Source organism: Lissotriton vulgaris, chromosome 9 (assembly GCF_964263255.1).
Source record: "Lissotriton vulgaris chromosome 9, aLisVul1.2, whole genome shotgun sequence".
NCBI lineage: Eukaryota > Metazoa > Chordata > Amphibia > Caudata > Salamandridae > Lissotriton > Lissotriton vulgaris.
The window spans coordinates 1,024,561,296-1,024,580,206 of NC_141697.1; the positions used below are offsets into that span (position 1 = coordinate 1,024,561,296).

General features: G+C 49.5%; 1 protein-coding gene across 2 annotated transcripts in view; it reads right to left on the reverse strand.

The window, feature by feature from the left end:
* Positions 1-18,911, reverse strand: part of ATRIP (ATR interacting protein) — a 310,304-nt gene that overhangs the window by 264,164 nt on the left and 27,229 nt on the right. The window contains exon 2 of one of the 2 annotated variants that reach the window (XM_086938928.1): positions 15,020-15,449. In XM_086938928.1, the coding sequence (XP_086795054.1) occupies positions 15,020-15,446 (427 nt within the window). In that variant the 5' untranslated portion in view covers positions 15,447-15,449. Of the gene's footprint in view, positions 1-14,995; positions 15,450-18,911 lie in introns of both variants that reach the window. The other variant, XM_086938927.1, reaches the window with a different exon arrangement.

The following is an 18,911-nucleotide window of genomic DNA, read 5'->3' on the forward strand; positions in this document are numbered from 1 at the left end:
ACCAACGGCTCAAAGGGAGATGACATCAAGGCGTCCAAGACCAGAGAAAGATCCCAGGTCGGAAAATGCCGTCGAGGGGCAGGAAGAACGTTACTCAAACCCTTAAAAAGGCGACTGACCAACCCCTCAGAATCCGAGAGATTTCCCCAAGAGCTCCTAAACGCCCTAATCGCAGCCCACTGCAAACGAAGGGAAGACACCTTCAAGCCCAAGGAAGCACCCTCCTGAAGAAACAGCATCACCTCAAACAAAGAAGAGGAAGAGGGGTCCAAACCTTTGACAAGACACCACCGACTGAAAGAACGCCAGTGCCGTAGGTAAGACTTGTTGGTCGAAGCGCGTCTAGCCGCCTGCAGAGTAGAGGTCAAACCAGCCGGAACCCCACGTCGCAGAAGACCTAGGCGTTCAACCTCCAAGCCGCCAAGCGCATCCGGCCCAGAACATCCTGTTGAAACGCCGGGAAGACCAAAGGGGGAGGAGACAGAGGCAGCAACCACTCCACCTCCGACCTCAACTCCACCAGGAGAGGAAACCAGGAGGCACGAGGCCACGCCGGAGCCACCAGAATCACAGAAGCCCCCGAGGACCGGACCCTCAGCAGGAAGCGGAGAAGAAGGGGGAAAGGAGGAAACGCATACAGAAGCCCGCGGGGCCAAGGGCAAGAGAGAGCATCCACCGCCCAGGCCGACCCCTCCCGACAGCGGGAGACAAACCGGGACACCAAGGCATTTCCCACATCCGCAAAGAGGTCCACCACCGGAACACCCCAACGCAACGTCAGAGCCACAAACAACTCCCGACGAAGGCAGAAATCCACAGACGACGGAATGGCCCTGCTGAGGGCATCCGCCCGGGAATTGGACACCCCCCGAATATGGATCGCCGAGAGAGCCAACAGATGAGACTCCGCCCAAACAAACAACCGCCTCGCCACAAGGGACAGAGAAGAGGACCTCGTCCCCCCCTGCCTGTTGACGTAAGCCATGGCCGTGACGTTGTCCGTCCTGACCAGGACCACGGAACCCAGCAGAAACTGGGAGAAGGCCAACAGAGCCAGACGGACAGCCTCCAACTCCCTCCAGTTCGATGACATCCTGCTCTGAGCGGGAGACCAGAAGCCCCTGGACTGATGAACCCCCAGCCAGGCCCCCCAACCCGAGAGGCTGGCATCGGTCGTCACCACAACCGGAGCCGGAGGAGAGAGAGAGACACCCTTCAGCAAATGATCCCGAACCAGCCACCAACCCAGAGAAGACCTGATCTGAGGGGAAACCGGGATCGGTGAAGAGAGGGGAAGGCAATGGGGAGACCAATGTGCCAGAACATGAGCCAACAGAGTGTGTAAATGAAATCTGGCCCAAGGAACCAGAAACACTGTGGCAGCCATATCCCCCTGGACCTGCAACCAACGTGCCGCCACCTGCACCGGACCGGACAGCAGAGACAGGATGTGAGACTGAATCTTGACCACCCGAGCCTCGGGCAGAGTGACCACTCCCAAATCTGTCCGAAACCTGGCCCCAATGAAGAGACGATCCTGGGAAGGAACAAGAAACGACTTGCCCAGATTGACAAGAAAGCCGTGCCCCCTCAAAACGGCCAGCACCAAGTCTGTGTGAGCGACAGTCAACTGGAAAGAGGGAGCATGAACCAGCCAGTCGTCCAGATAAGGATGTAAAAATATCCCCTGACAGTGGACCAGGGCCACCAAGGGGGCCAAGAGCTTGGTGAAGACCCGAGGGGCGGACTTCAGCCCGAATGGCAAAACCGCAAACTGGAAGTGGAAGCCGCCAACTGCAAAGCGAAGAAACTGCTGATGAGTCCGAGCCACAGGAACGTGAAGGTAGGCGTCCTGTAAATCGATAGACGTCATGAAGTCCCGGACCCCCACCAACGGAATGATGGACTGCAAAGTCACCATCTTGAAGTGAACGGTCCGAACCCAACCATTCACCCTCTTCAGGTCCAGAACCGGCCGGAATCCCCCTGACACCTTCTGGACCAGAAACAAAATGGAATAACATCCCAGACCTCGCAGCGCCAGCGGGACCGGAACAATCGCCTTCTTTGACAGAAGATCCCGAACCCCTTCCAGTAGAGCCTCCCTCTTGGATGGAGACCTGGGGATAGGAGTAAGGATGGTGCCCCAGCCGGGCGGAACGGCGACAAAGTCGATAATATAGCCTCTCCTGACAATAGTCAATGCCCAGCGATCCCTTACATCCAGCTGCCAAGCGTCCAGGAAAGACATCAGCCTCCCGCCCACAGGACCCGAGGGCGAAACACAGTCGACGTCAGGACTTCCTCTTGAAGGTATCCGCCGGAAGCTTGGGACCAGGCAAGGCCGAAGATTTCCTGGGCCTGAAATGGCGTTGACGAGCAGAAAAGTTCCTGGAGGACTGGCGGGAAGACTGAAAAGACGCAGAGGAGGAAGGAGCAGGATTCCAAAAACGGCGAGAACCAGAGGAAGACGCCTTGCCCTTGTAAGGCAGAGCATGCTTACGGTCCTTGAACGCCTTAGTGACCATACTATCCAGCTGGTCACCAAAGAGCAACTTGCCATCAAAGGGAATCTTAAGGAGTGAGGACTTCTCCGAAGAATCAGCCTTCCAGTCACGCATCCACAAGTTCCGACGAGCCAAAACCAAGGAGGGCCGCAGAGCGAAGAACATCTGAAGAGACGTCAGCCAAGAGCTTAGCCTGCTGCTCCATGTGGACAAGCAAGCCAGAGCAGTCCGACTCCTCCTGAACAGCCGTGGCCAGCTTGCCAAAGTCAGACACCAAAGATTGCGCCGCATACGCTGAGTAGATACCAGCACGTAAAGACAAATTCCCAGCGGAAAAGGCCTTCTTCAGCGCACCATCCACCTTTTTAGGTCTCGCCTGTCGATGCGCATGCGCATCGAGCAAGCGAGACTATAGGGGCTCATCCACTCTTTATCCAACTGCAAGGAATCGTGGCGATTCCTTGCAGTGCCCGTGACTTTTAAGGTCAATGCGCATGCGCATTAAGCTTATGCGCATGCGCATTGACCTTAAAAGTCACGGGCGCGTGCACGTCCGTGTTTTGTTTACCCTTGCCTACTCTCTCTCTCCCCTCCCCGCCCCCGTTCCGCCCCCTCCCCTTCCCGCCGTGTCGCATTTCTCCTCCCGCCTCCCCTCTCTTCCCTCCGTCTTCCTGCCATGTCGCACCTCTCCCCTCTCCGCCCCCTCCCCTGCCCGCCCCCTCCCGCCCGTGTTTGTTTACCCTTGCCTACTCTCTCTCTCCCCTCCCCGCCCCCGTTCCGCCCCCTCCCCTTCCCGCCGTGTCGCATTTCTCCTCCCCCCTCCCCTCTCTTCCCTCCGTCTTCCTGCCATGTCGCACCTCTCCCCTCTCCGCCCCCTCCCCTGCCCGCCCCCTCCCGCTGTGTCGCATTTTTGTAGAAAGGCGCAGAGGAACCAAGCCAAAGCGCTGTTGGAAATGCAGCAAGCTTATCCGTGACCTCCTTTGGGTAGCCTCGGGCTTCGTTTACTCTACCTGTCTGGGCTGTTGTAGGCAATCCCACTGTCCTCGCTGTGGGCCGCCCCTGAAAGTTGCGCTCGTCAGTCTCTCAGAATCTCTGGGTACTGGTAGAATGTCTGCAGCATGCTTTTGGGCAGTCTCGCTGCACTTCCGGTGGGCACTTTTGTCTGGTCTGTTCTGTTGGAGCCTCACACCCTCCATGGCAGTGATGCTGGCAGTCTTATTGCCCTGACAACGGAGGTCTCCTATGTGTTCCTGCCGCAGTCTCTCTGTCTAGTCTATGAACAGTGGCTACGAGGTGCTCTGTTGCAATCTCACTATCACCCCTCTGCCGAGCTGTCTACACACTGCCCCCAGTCTTTTAAATGGAAGGTGTTTTGAAGCCGCTCTTCATCCTTCCTTACTTGCGTCCTCTTCTTTCGTTTCTCCCCTCAGGCCCTACAATAAACGCTCCTCTCGCCCGTCTGCTCCTTTCCAGGCGCCCCCAAACCCTGACGGAAACCCCTCACAATCCTCTCTGAACCCCCCTTTATTGTGCTACTGCCTCCTTCACTCCTCCACATCACCCCATGCCCCCCCCCCCGACTCCCCTGCCCCCCATCTTCAGGTTTATTTCAATAATCCTTATTCTCCTTTCGTCTCCCCCGCGCCCCCTCATACCCCACACTGTCCGGTCAGCCGGCTGCCCTTCGTTCTCTCCCTCTCCCTTCTTCACGGCCCTCCCCAGAGTCCTCGCGCACCTGTGTTCACTCACACCTCCATTCTGTTCCCACGCACCTCTTTCCTTCAGCTATTTCTTTCCCTCGCTCTGGATTACTCACTCTCCCCATCACACCCCCAGACACCCTTTCGTTCACCTCATCTGCTTAAAGCCAAAAACTAGGACATTTCACGGAAATAGAAAAAGGACTACACCATAGTGGTCTCTCTCCTGTCACTAATGGCTGTGTTCGCATCTTGCTGTCACCGTGTCAAGTTGGTTTAATCATTTGGATGCTCCGTCCCGTCTTCGCGCCCCTCCCCCAGCACCCCGAGAGCCACTGAGCCGAGATGAAACACAATAATGGAGTCTCTCAGCTGAATGTTGTTGGATGTGGTGTAGTTAACAGCACCCAGCCAAAGCTAACTGGTTGGGTGACGTAGCTCCTGCCCCCCGTGCCCCCTCCCCACACACACACACACAGAGCGAGGCTCTCCTTACAAGCCGCCCCTGCTACTAAGAGAGGGGCCTAGACCATGAGATTGTGAACTTGATTTAGTTAGTGTTCCAGGACCCTGCCTCTTTCTTTCGGGCGCCTGGAGGGATACACAATTGTGCAACCGGTAGACAGGGGGCCTCTGTCACAGCGACCTGGCCAGGGCTGGAGTGTTCGCACTAAGCACCCCATTTGTTCCGGGGTATAAGCCTGTTTTTTTAAGCATTACTCTCACTCTCTCACTCACTCTCACTCACCCTCACTCTCACTCACCCTCACTCACCCTCACTCACCCTCACTCACCCTCACTCACCCTCACTCACCCTCACTCTCACTCACTCTCACTCACTCTCACTCACTCTCACTCACCCTCACTCTCACTCACTCTCACTCACTCTCACTCACCCTCACTCTCACTCACCCTCACTCTCACTCACCCTCACTCTCACTCACCCTCACTCACCCACCCTCACTCACCCTCACCCTCACTCACCCTCACCCTCACTCACCTTCACCCTCACTCACCCTCAACCCCTCACCCTCACTCACCCCCACTCACCCTCAACCCCTCACCCTCAACCCCTCACCCTCCCTCACCCTCAACCCCTCACCCTCCCTCACCCTCAACCCCTCACCCTCACTCACCCTCAACCCCTCACCCTCACTCACCCTCAACCCCTCACCCTCACTCACCCTCAACCCCTCACCCTCAACCCCTCACTCACCCTCACTCTCACTCATCCTCACTCACCCTCAACCCCTCACCCTCACTCACCCTCAACCCCTCACCCTCACTCACCCTCAACCCCTCACCTTCACTCACCCTCAACCCCTCACCCTCACTCACCCTCAACCCCTCACCCTCAATCACCCTCAACCCCTCACCCACCTTCACTCACCCTCACCCTAAACCCCTCACCCTCAACCCCTCACACTCACCCACACTCACCCACACTCACCCACACTCACCCACACTCACCCACACTCACCCACACTCACCCACACTCACCCACACTCACCCACACTCACCCACACTCACCCTCACTCACCCTCACCCTCACTCACCCCACCCCCACTCACCCTCACTCACCCTCAACCCCTCACCCTCACTCACCCTCAACCCCTCACCCTCACTCACCCTCAACCCCTCACCCTCACTCACCCTCAACCCCTCACCCTCCCTCACCCTCAACCCCTCACCCTCAATCCCTCACCCACACTCACCCATACTCACCCCCACTCACACTCACCCACCCTCACTCACCCTCACTCACCCTCACTCACCCTCACTCACACTCACCCATCTCACTCACCCTCACACCTACCCTCACCCTCACTCACCCTCACACTCACCCTCACTCACCCTCAACCTCATGCTAAAGATTTACAAAAAAACCCATTAACAATTCTAAAAGCACTAACTCTAATGCTGCGAGACCTATTGCATTTCTAATGCTTGTTATCCGTGGCATCCGAAGGCGAACAATCCTCAGGATTAATAGAAGTGCGCCCAATAAGAGTGGCCAACATGGCATCCACCTTCACAGAGTGAGGAAGAGAGACCTCCCCTTCCTCCAGGGAATAAAGCTTCTGCAAAAAGCGAGGAACAGAGGAGCGCTCAAGGTCTCGCCATTCCCCCGAAATCAAGTCTTTGATGCGACCATGAAAGGGCATAGAGAGCACAGGAGGCTTAACATATTGGGGGAAAATGTCCTCGGACCCCATGGGAGCAGCAAAAGGAGAAAACCCCAAGTTCTCCCTGATGTGCTGGAGAATAGCAGGCACCTCCTCCCTACGCACAAACTTCCCCGAAGACGTAGAAGGCATGGCAGAGTCCGAAGAAGAAGAAGACGAGTCCTCAGAGGGAGAGTCCACCGGACCCCCCGCAACACGAGAAGACCTGCGTCGTGGCTTAGCACCCCTCGCCTCCAAAGCACGAGACACAGCAGCCTCAATCATGGACTGCACCTCAGAAGCAGACAGGAGGGCAGAAGAATCCACCGGACCCTGGGACCTGGTCCTACGAGCCGGGACAGGCACCTCACCATCCTCATCAGAGGAGGACAAAACCCTCAAGCGCTTCGAAGTCCGTTTAGCCATAGAGAAACTGACAGGGTAGAAAGCCGAGGCAAGCCCTTAAATAATGTGAAACACAGCCCCAGCCGGGAGAAACCCAATAGAATAAAAGGACACACGAGGCAACCAATAAAGAAGCCTCGCAGACAATGAAATCCAATCACCAAAAACATAAAAATGTATAAAAAACGACCTCAAACGAGGCCCCTACCCCATAGGAGCATCGGAAACAGCCAGCCGAGAAGCCACAGCATATCCGCCAGCCGCCGCCTCCATTCCGGCCATCTGAACCGGAACCACAGCCCCAGCCACTCAGGGCCGGTGACTCCGTCACCCGGAACCCGACCGCCCAGCCGCCGAGAAGTGCACCGCAAAAACACCTAATGCGGTGGGGAAGGCTCGCATACACCAGGACGGCGCCGCCAGACCCAGGATGGCGATAGCAAGTGAGGGAGAAGCCCTCAAGAAAGAGAAAATGACCGCAGCTCCGCAGAACGGCCAGCGCGTGGGACGCGCGTCTCACAGTGGTGAGACAGAAAAAAACAGGAGGTATGAGGGGGCTGGGGGCTATATATAGTCCCCACGTGACAAATCACGTGGGTACGGGTGTCTGGTGAGGCAGGGATGCCTCAATTTCGTAAGGAAGGGAAGCGAGGGAGGGACGATGAGGTAATGATGTACCTGAACGACACTTGCACCCAACTCCTCTAAAAAACAAGGCTCAGAAGAAATTTCAACACAAACATAATCAGAATGCTAGGTCTCTCTCAGACAAAAAAAACAAGCATTTGCAATGCAATAGGTCTCGCATTACTAAAAGTTTGAGCTATTGGCGTTATTAGCAACGCCAATAGCGCATTCTTTCAGTAATGCGAGACCTATTGCATTGCAAATGCTTGTTCATATTTGCACTGGCTGTCACGACAACCAGCTCAGGGCCTCTGAGCAGGGGACCTTCAAAAGCAGTAGTGCAACCCAAGTTCAGAAAAAACACGTTTTCGTATATATACACATATATGAGCGTCTTCGTAGCAGCTGCAAGGTTCTTTTTTTAGTACCTGCGTTCCCAACATTTTTTTTAAAACATGTTGTTAAACTGCGCGCAACCTTCAAATAACAAGCAGTGGGGGAAGAGGCGGCAGCCGAGCAAAGGAGCAAGTGGCAGCTGACCTAGTGCCTTCATGTACTTCCTTCTGACCCTAAACATTCAGGCAGACTAGGATGGAACACACGCACACATATGTGCGTGTTCATAGAGGAATAATTAAATAATAGAACGGGAGTAAAGCACGTGAAATGTAAGCAGAAACAACATGGTTACCTTAACACACACTAACTGTGCCTGCAGTGCAAAAATCAGACGCTGATACATCTAAAGATAAAACATGGCGTGGTGATATACAGAACCAAACAAAAGCGGGCCGCTGCCATATTCATACAAGGACGGGGTAGCGGGTGGGGTGTTAATGAGCCCAGCATTGCAGCATGTCCGGAGCTGCGAGGACTGCTGTTAAATAGAAGATTAGGCATATGAAATGTAAGCAGGAACAGCATGGTTACGTTAATGCACTTGAACCCGCCGGCCGTCCAAGAATCCAAAGCTGATACATGTAAAGAGGAGCGTGACGGTCACTAATTTTCTCTTAAGAGTGTACCTGCTTCTGGCCTTTCCAGTCAGTCTTGCGAAATCTGTTGTCAATATCCCAAACGGCTCAGATCTTTGTACAGAGGTGAATGGTTCATTGGAAGCTGAAACAAGCCACACGAAGGGCATGGATGGGGAAGGGAGGTGGAACAATGGCACATGGAGGAAGCGTCCCCAGATTTATTTAATCAGCACGGCGCCTGCTTCACGAACAACGAAGGGCGGAGTATATTTAAAAGTTATACCGCGACATCCATAAAGCGGACGCAACGCGGAGTTGTAAAAACACTGCGGGAGGATTAAGACAAGCTGTGAAAAGTAATTCATAAACAGATGCAAAGAAAAATGTATATTTGCTGTGGGAAAAATTGCTGATTACTATTTGAGGAGAACGAATTTTATGTTGTGCTGCACCGGTGGGAATGCTTCGACGACTAACTGGAGGGCACACAGCGTTCAAAAAAGGTTTTCTTCTCTCACAATGAGATTGGGGCATATTTGCAAATAATCATTTTTGAGGATAAACGTGGGATTTTGGCATCCTGCAGAGAACTCGCCGCTTTCAGATCTGATGCAGATAGGAATATGATGTGCAGGAGCAGACAGGGAAGGGCGCCGAGGACAAGTATTAAACAGTACTTTTAAAAAACACTGGCCGGGTAACTTGCTTGTGTTGCCTTAACATTTACAAAGTGCCTCACGCTGAATGTGAATTTAAGTGCCTTATGCTGAAAATGAGTGGCTTACATACGGTGCTACAAAGCTCCAAGAAGCCCAGATGTTCTAGTTCCAGGTTTACTGCTATAGCAGAGGCCCTTTTCCCTGCACGACCCACACTGGCAAGCAGGGGGCAGTGTGTGTGGACCGGATATTATCAAGCAATGTAATGGAGAGTAGCTGCCAAGGACGCTACCCACAGGGAGGGCCAGACGTGTCCTATGTGCACCACATGTGGCTTTTTGGTGTAATGCAGGGCAAGAAATACTCATTCAAAGGCAGTAGAAATCCCTACACACAGACTAGGACTGATTATTCATCCCAATGGGCATTTCCTGGGGGCTGCAACCCTTGCTGGACAGTTGTTGAACGAGGGTGGCTGTGGCTGCGTTCTAAGATGTGAGGCACTAGGCGGCACACAGGAGGGAGAGGGAGGGGCAGAGAGGGTGAGTGAGAGGGAGATACGAAGTGGGGCTGCTTTGAACAGTCTCTCCAGGGCTGATTTTGGGTCCCCAGTCCGGCCCCCAGGTAGCAAGCGCCATCGGGCACTGCTAATGAGTGTAAAAGAGGTTCCGAGTGTCAGTGCCCAACGGGTAGTAAAGCAAGGGCTAAAGCGCGCAACAAGCCCTTCGCCGGAGGTGCGCACCCCGCTCCCTCCCCGTCCCGCCCTCCCTCCCTCTTTTTATCCCTGGAAAACTTGTTGGCAGACTTTACCAGATTCAATAAACAGGTCGAATCCTTAATGAGAAAAGCCAAGGCAATGTTTGCAGGGCAGTCCGGCCCTCCTTTGGATGCGCGAGGGCCCGGGCATGCGCCAGCATTCACTGTTTGCAGCCAGGACGCCTTATTAGCCCGTTTCATCAAGGACAGCCCCTTCACACTGTCAGGACACAGAGCCAATGTAAATAGCAAGCTGAATACAGGTCCAAAGCCCCTCGTCATGCAGAGGGCACTCGGTGCTTACTGGAGCTCTTAATGGGAAAGGACGGTACCGGTGCCAACCTGCAGCGCAGCTCAACAAGCGGTAGAGACACTATCCCAAAATAGCAACAAGGACAGGTAGGGGGAAGGGGACAGGAAGTGTGAATACAGAGTGGGGAAGGGGATGCACGGGCAAGGAGAAGAGTGGCAGAGGCGGTGAGAAAATGGGAACAGGTATGCGAAAGCCAAAAAAACAAGCGGCAGGGAAAGCGTTCGCTTTCACTTCCGCTTGAACAACAAAGAATGTTGCGAGCGCCACTGCGAGCCATGGCCTATTGGTGTCTATTAAGCGAACCAAGCGCATAATAGACACAAATAGGCCATGGGAGGAGCAATGCTCCTGCCTCGGGCCAATTGCGTGCAGTCTTTTAGAAAAAGACGCATGCAAAGGCCAATGGGGGAGCTAAAAAGGAAACGCACACGCAAGAGCGTGTGCGATTCCTAGGTCAGCTCAGATTCCCTGTTTTTCCCTTACAAAATATCTCGCACTGCACAGGCACTGCTGCGCAGTGCACTGCTAGGCACGAGACCTAAAAAGACAAGAATAGAAGCGGTTCCACGGAATTGTGATGTTTGTTTCTCACGTCACGTGTCCAAGAGTAAGAGGAACAAAAAGTAATGCTTAAATATAGTGTTGGTTGATCAACAGTGATAATGTCCTTCGAGGTCCAAGTACTAAAATAGTTAAATGAACCTGTAAGGGAACTCATCCTCACAGTGTATGCCAATTTCAAGCCCTAACATCAGGTACCCTTTAACTCTTTAGGAGGCAATGCTTGCTTATTAGGGAGTCAGACACCCTCTGACAAAAGTTGTCATTCTAAATCATCCATAAACAAATAGGCAAATAATATTTCTGAATGTACAGGGCTTAGGCAAAATACTGGTTGGTGGTAAAAAAATAGTTTCCCAACACGCACCTTAAAATTCAATGTGTTATCAGAAGTGCCTTTTTCTGCAGCCAGGTGTCAGAGAACATTCCCAAAGCATATAATGATTTCAAATCAATAGATAAGTACCAATATAACAATGTTGCACCGCTCAGGTTATCCAGTAAGAGAAAAAGTCACTGGTGTGGTCATTTTTCTATCATCTATAGTACTTATTCCAGTTTGGAAATGTTAAACATAGGTTACCTATGCTCATGTGAGCCATTAACAAAAAGCATTCACCTTTCTGACTGAACCCGTCATTCAAGCCTACTTCAAGTTTTTTGCCAGAAACCCAGGAGTTGCTTTATCAAAGGAAAGCCTCACAGTGGATAGGATGGAGAGAGAGGGAATATTGAGACTCCAAATGATCCAGGAACCTTTTGCCTCTTAAAACTTCTTGTGCTTGGTGAACAGACACTGAAATCTGGAGATCTGCTCGGACACTTAGAAGGAATAACTAGCTGACCTCAGGTGAAAGGTATTGGGAGAGCGACAAACAAAGAAACAAGGAAGCACTAGGTTTGTGTCTGTGGCGTGACAGATGTTTTCCACAAGTATATCCTTAGAGTAGGTAATGGACCGCACTGTTGCGAACTTTAGAAGGGAAAAAGTCCAGTTAGTTCTATTCACTTGCTTGAGATGTGCCTGGAACAAATGAAGGAAAAGACAGATCCTCATGCCTGTTACACCTAAGGATTCCTGCCTGCTTGAAATTGGCCTATACTCCGAATTTCTGAATCCATAAAGCCAGCTCCAACACTGGTATCACAAGGGACTTGCTGACACTGAAGGATCCAGACGTCTAGATCCTTTCAGTAAAGCCTGCATGTTCTAGTAGATCTTTGCTGCAGAAAGTGTGCAAAATATGCAGGAGCAAAGGAAGCGGTTGCCTGCATGGACGTAAGCCACTGGACATATTACAATACAAGTGTCATGTATGCCTCCTGTGGAACTACTCTTCTGTGACTGAGTGCAGAAGGAAGGTGCTGCAGGACAGAAGTCCCAGAAACCACTTGGAGAAGCACCCTCTCAAGTGGAACCACTGAATGAAGAATCATCAAACAGGAAGATCAAGAAACAAGTTATTAGATGTTTTGAAACAGCTGGTGATTTAGAAATGCTTTTTAGGATAGACTATAATAAGATACCTATCCTACTCGAAATAAATGAAAAGTTTGATTCTTCACCTTATCATTTTCCCAGCTCTCAACTCTTCCAGGCAAATGACTAGGGAACAGCTCAACAGGTGTATTCAACCACGACGACCCCTTCTTGGTTCCAAGAAGAATTGCCTGCTGAAGATCTTTGGCGTCCAGAAAGATTTCTATATCTGGTAAAACTTTTGACCTTGGCAAACCAACTTTTACTACCTGATATGGGTGCCCCAGGTCCCAGTCTATCATACCCTGCATTTCAACATTGTATTTAAGGTTTATTTTTGCAGGTGTGGGGAATTTCTATCGCTCAATGTTCAGGTCATATTCTATGGAGCCAACCACCTGCAGCACAAACCCTTTGCTTTCCAGTTTACAGTATCTATGGTATGGATGTGTGAAAGAGAATCATGTGTGACCAAGGCAAGATTTGTATCCAGATGTACATGTTGTTCCAACTTGTATATATGATTTGTTAATGAAAAGTCTACACCGTTAATGGTTAGTGCCATAAGGAAATGCAAAGAGCTATTAGCTCAGCTTGCATTACTGCAAAAAACACAGTTGATGGACAGAATGTAGAACAATGTCATACATTCACCCCAGTACAAGGATCTGGGCATACATCCATCGTTTTTTTGCACTCCACACCACCCTGGGTTAGACGCTGGCTATATGCAAATCAGCTCAGACCCTGTGCCTCATGGGAACAGTCCAGTCCGAACTACCAAGCCATGTCTTTCCCAGACCGGAATCAAGCATCCAAGGACCGGTTTCTGGCTATCAGCCTTCATCAGCCTGGATAGCTTGACTCCAGTGGTGTGGAGAGCCTGGGACTCACGTCTGAGTATACCCAGCACACTCGGGGTGAAAATTGCAAAAAACACAGTTGAAGGACAGAATGTAGAACAATGTCATACATTCACCCCAGTACAAGGATCTGGGCCTAAATCCATCGTTTTTTTGCACTCCACACCACCCTGGGTTAGACACTGGCTATATGCAAATCAGCTCTGACCCTGTGCCTCATGGGAACAGTCCCGTCCGAACTACTAAGCCATGTCTCAGACGTGAGTCCCAGGCTCTCCACACCACTGGAGTCAAGCTATCCAGGCTGATAGCCAGAAACCGGTCCTTGGATGCTTGATTCCGGTCTGGGAAAGACATGGCTTGGTAGTTCGGACTGGACTGTTCCCGTGAGGCACAGGGTCAGAGCTGATTTGCATATAGCCAGTGTCTAACCCAGGGTGGTGTGGAGTGCAAAAAAATGATGGATTTAGGCCCAGATCTGGGAAAGACATGGCTTAGTAGTTCGGACTGGACTGGACTGTTCCCACGAGCACAGGGTTACTCCCCAGTTATGAAGGAAGATTTAATGATGGTTTAGCTGGGATGGAAGGCACTGGGGAGTGACAGGTAATCCTCTGTGCTGTAGGCAAATTGAGTCCAGGTTGAGGAAATTTAGGTTTTTAGAGGGTATACAGTGAGCAGAGATGACCAGCAGGCCTTATTCACAAGACAATATCATGGACAGTAGCCCAGCAGAAATACTGTTAGGAATCTTGGGAAGAAAGTAATAAGAGAACTCTTAAACCCTTATGGAAAGGAACATCTGTACAGCATGTACTTAGAAAACAGAAGAAAACTTATGACGCAGTCCACAACTGCTAGCCTGGTTGTATGTTACCCATGAATAGACAAACACAATATGTACATAGATTCAATTATAAAAAAGAGTTATACACTTTTGGGATGGGTTCACATTAAAATCCATGCTCACCATTTTGCTATCTCGAAATACACTCCTAGATGTCACCCTGACATTATCCAAGCATTGAGAACAAATGCAAAAGAGTACGCTCTTTGGCAAACTGGCGCTCCAATCACCTAATTTACAGTCGGGCAGACCTTAAGTAGGTCAGTGATTGAGACCACTTAGTCTCTGTCACTGACATACTCTTCTAACAGCCCGACGGGGTAAGGGCCTTTGGAGGTGCAGTTATTAAAAGACTTTGAACATTTTGGGATGGGTTTGCATTAAAATTCAATCTCATAATTTTGTGATCTCTAAATACACTCTCCGATGTCAACTTGACATTAGCCAAGCATTGAGGGTAACCGAATTCCCAATTCAAATGAAGCTGCTTGATGTTATAAGGCATGTTTCATCAGAGCTTGATTAAAGCATTTAAAAGGTGTAAGTCCGAAAACTGGGACAAACTACACTAATATAAAAAATCAAACACTTTGTTAGGCACCCTAACATGAAGATTCAATGGGTATATTTCCAAATGTATTTAACCTACAAAGGTTTACTCATGTTTGAGTGGCCAATGTGTTTTATCCATTTACATGACAATACGGCCAAGTGAAACCATTTGTAATATAGAACAGCTTAAACAGCTGTACAGGTGAAGTTTTGTAAGCTTCATTGGAAATCTTTAAAAAAGAAATACTTTCTAGCTGTCAGTCCTCACAGCTATTGACCTAGCATTCATGATTGACATTAGAGCAAATTGTCTAAAAGAAAATGTATTTTCTGTGTTTATACATATTTAAAAAGAAATACAGACAAGAAAATGTATGTTTTTCTGTCTGTATTTATCTGTAAAAATCAGTTAAAACTGGGAGTCTTAATAATAGTTAAGTGAAATGTTATTAAAATATGGTTATGCCTTAATGTGGTTAGTCTTACTCAGTTTTGAAAACCAGACTTAAAAAAAACAGGCTTAAAAACATAGTAAGACCAGGACAGCTTTTAAAAGAAATTAGTTTCCCATTTTCCTGCATACCCAATTCGAAAGATTTTTCCATACCAATAGGATCTTTCAGCACGCTCCCAGCATTAGAAAGAGTATCCCAGGAATTGCTGCTCCTAGACTTCAGCCCTGTGCTGCTTGGGCTGGCTCTTGTTTTCAGAATTTGTTCAGTTTGTTTTGTTCTTTTGAGAGGAGCAATGGCTTGAACTTCTTCCGTTAAAGCTTGAGTAGCAAGAATGTCAATTTCTTCTAAGTCGTCAACTGTAAAATCTTCATTCTCGCCAAACGGATCGTCCAGCGCGGTCGCCTCAGTGGATTCCTCACTTTTGTAACGTTTGCTGGGTGGAAAGACATCTCTATGATTTCCAACTCTACTTGAAGATATTTGAAACACGGAGGATGAAGTGGCTAATGGTGCCTGACCATATAACATCGAACTGTTTCTCTTCTTATTCCCAAAGAGGGGGTTAACCGACATCCTCATCACCTGTGGCAAATCAACAAGAAAATGATTTAAGGAGCAAGTTTGGATATTTGTATTATACATATGGTAAAACTCCCTTCTGTTTGAAACACCCACCTTGCATTTTTTAAGTAAATATGGGACCATGTAACAAAGTGCAAGGTCCATTCATGGAACAACATCAGACCTCTAAATCCGATTTATGCCATGTCAGCAGTGAGCAGCCCCGTAATTTCTTTCTGAGATGCAATGTAATATCTATGGTTAAGATCTTTTCATTGGAAAACGCAAACACTACATATCTCACTAAATTCAAACAAAAAATAGGACTGTTATCTCAGCAAACTTTCCTGCTTACTGTAAAGTGTTAATCATGGCTCATATTAACATCACACAAAGGTGGACTGAAAACTGGGAATGCCACATGTATGAACCCCAAACACTTAGCATTTGTGTCCACGCCCCGTGCCTCCATCACCCCTTGCTCCATGTGCCCCATACTTGCGCCCTCTGCACCACTTTGCAGATGTACCCACTGTGCATTCTTAACAGCTGCAAAACAAATCATGCTTGTTGAAGCAAACCATACCAACCATACAAGCTAAAACAAATGCACAGTTTAGTCATTTTCCGGAAGTAAACCTTGCATTGCTTCAATCTATACTGCACTACAACGGGGCATCAGAGACGGTATGTACTATATCAATCTACAAAACCAGCCTTGCCAAGTGTCACGCATAGTGAGTGGGTTAATGTAGAAAATGTTAGTTGCTATGTCATGCATACTGACGTAAGCGATTCGACATGCACTGATGAGCTGCACCAGAGCAGTATTATTACAGCACACTTGCTTTTCTACAAGCAGTGAGTTAAGTGTGCTCTGTTGGGTCTAGTTTGAGGGAGGCAGCTGCTTAGAACAGAACCCAGGTCTAGGCTTCTTATTTAAAGTCACAAGGAGGGCCGCGGCGCACTGTGCTACCCAGAAACAAAGAAAAGGGAGGCTGTATCGGTCCTTCGTCTGCGCCTCACGCAAGGCACATGGCATCCATGTGGTCCTGCCAGGCAGTATGCTCCGCTTGGGCCACGCACTGTCGACTGAGCCGGTTTGAACATTCTCTTCCTGCTGCCATCCAGCCCCAACCAAGACTGATCATGACGATGACTTCTAGTGCTGCAGACAGTGTACAGACAGGCGGAGGAACACAGACTGGACGACAGAGGGGTTGACAGTCTCCTTCCCCCTTCTCAGGCCCCCAGTGTGCATGGGTGCTGGAAATAGGGGTGCGGGGTGGGCTGGGGGGGTTATGCATCACCCTCAGAAATAAGCATGCTGGAGTTCAGATGGTGAATAAGCAATAAAGATGCCATATTCTTGTTACATTTGACGAGCGTTTAAAGCCAGAGGTTTGATGTCAGGCTATTCTGACAAATTACTGCCTATTCGTTTAAAATGGAGGTTGGTGTTTACTTCCCTTTCTCTGACTGGAAAGTGAGAGGATTTTGCAAAGTGACCTATGTGACAAACGTGCAGGTGTGAAGGGAAAGGAGTAGGAAGCCAATTAAATGTATTGCACAAATGATTACAAAATAGTCCAGCAGTTAAGAAAGCACAGGTGTAGCACTGTTTTGTAACTCTGAAGGGTGACGGAAGCAAAGAATTTAATAAGGAACAAAACAAATCAGGACATTGTACTTTGCGATGTCCACATAATAATTAGTGATCTGTATAGTTTTAGCATTAAAACAGCATATCCCGGCTACACACCATACTTTTACCACTCTCCTGCTGGATGGACATGTCCCATTTGGTATACCTGCTCACTGTGTATCGCTCAGATTGTTCACTTCCTTATGACTTTGGTGCTGTAGACCTGATGGCAGCACCCCAGCTCTCAAAATTGTTCCAGCACCACTGAAAGTGTAAACAACTGTCCACCAAAGTCCGGGCTTCAGCAGATGTGTGTGCAGTGGCAGGCTGGGGACAAGTCAGCCCATTTAACAGCCACTCAGCACCACAATCAGATTGGCACAGTATCCGCTCCTGGCATCTGCCGACCCCTAGGGGAACGGGGGTGGGCACAGACAGGCTGGTGGAGTTGCGTGCCACACCCCGGCCTCTGAGTCACTAACTCATCCAACGTCTGAATGTTCTGAGATGATCTCAAAATGGTCCTTTGAGATTGCCACCCACTCAACCATCCCATGCTTTTGATATGGTTTGGGCACTGTAGAAGTTGACGCCATACCCGTTTGGTACTTTCTTCCTGATTCAGACTGACCCCAGGTCCCTCTGGTGGATCATGCAAATGAGGGGTGAAAATCCAAAATTGTTGAGCTGGTCCATTACCCTACTGAGTGAGCACTCCAGGGTTGAACACAGACCAGGGGATGCCCATACCAATGCTGCCCGTCTATCCAGGTTTTTCCTTCTTAGTGATGGGAACTCACTAGAGGTTGGGTAGATCCCCCCCAGTTTCAGCAGGGGCGGGGGGACAGGAACACATGTTAGACCAGTCATCCTTAGGGTGCTTTTCCCAAACTTTTTGCCTGCTTAACTTTTTTTGCTGTATATTTTTGTTGGCCATAGGACTCTGAGCACTTTACCACTGCTAACCAGTGCTAAAGTGCATTTGCGTCTTCCCTAAACATGGTGATATTGATGTATACCAGATTGGCATATTTAGTTTACCTGGAAGAACTTTGGAAAGTGGTACACCATATACCCAGGGCCTGTATTCTAAATGCTACTAGTGAGCCTGCAGCACTGATTGTGCCACCCACAAAAGTAGCCTTTCAAACCGATCTCAAGCCTGCCATTGCAGGGCATGTGTGTGCAGTTTACTACCACTTTGACTTGGCATTTAAAACTCCTTGCCAATGCTTAAACTCCTCTTTTATTAGACACAGGTCTCCCCTAAGGTATGCCCTATGTAGCCGTAGGGCAGGGTGCTGTGCAAGTAAAAGGTAGGACATGTGCTTTTAATTTCTACATCTCCTGGTAGTGACAAACAGGTAAATTAGTTTTTCACTACTATGAGGCCTACTCCTATCATAGGCTAGCACTGTGAATTCCTTAAAACACTTTAAAGCTGTAATTCCTCATTAGAAAAGAGTAGCTAAATAAGGTTTCATATCTTTGGAATGTTAATGATAAATCCTCTTTAGTGATAAAGTTGGATTTGTAGTTATAAATGCCACTTTTAGGACGTGGACATTTCTCTGCTCTTAACTTTGCGCTGTGGGAATGCAGCCTATCTCCAATATACATCTGGGTTGTGCGACAGCTACACTTTGTGCATTTCCTCTAGACAGCCGCAAACACAGGACGAGTGAGTGTGACAGAGGACTCATCTGCATATGGATAGCTTACCTGGGCAGGAAGTCTTTTGTAAGTTTCTGTGAGCCCTGCCATGCCTGTGGACAGTTTGTTGGGTATTGAGCGCACACTGTCATCAGCGAGTCCTATCCTTGCTTAACGTGCCCCCC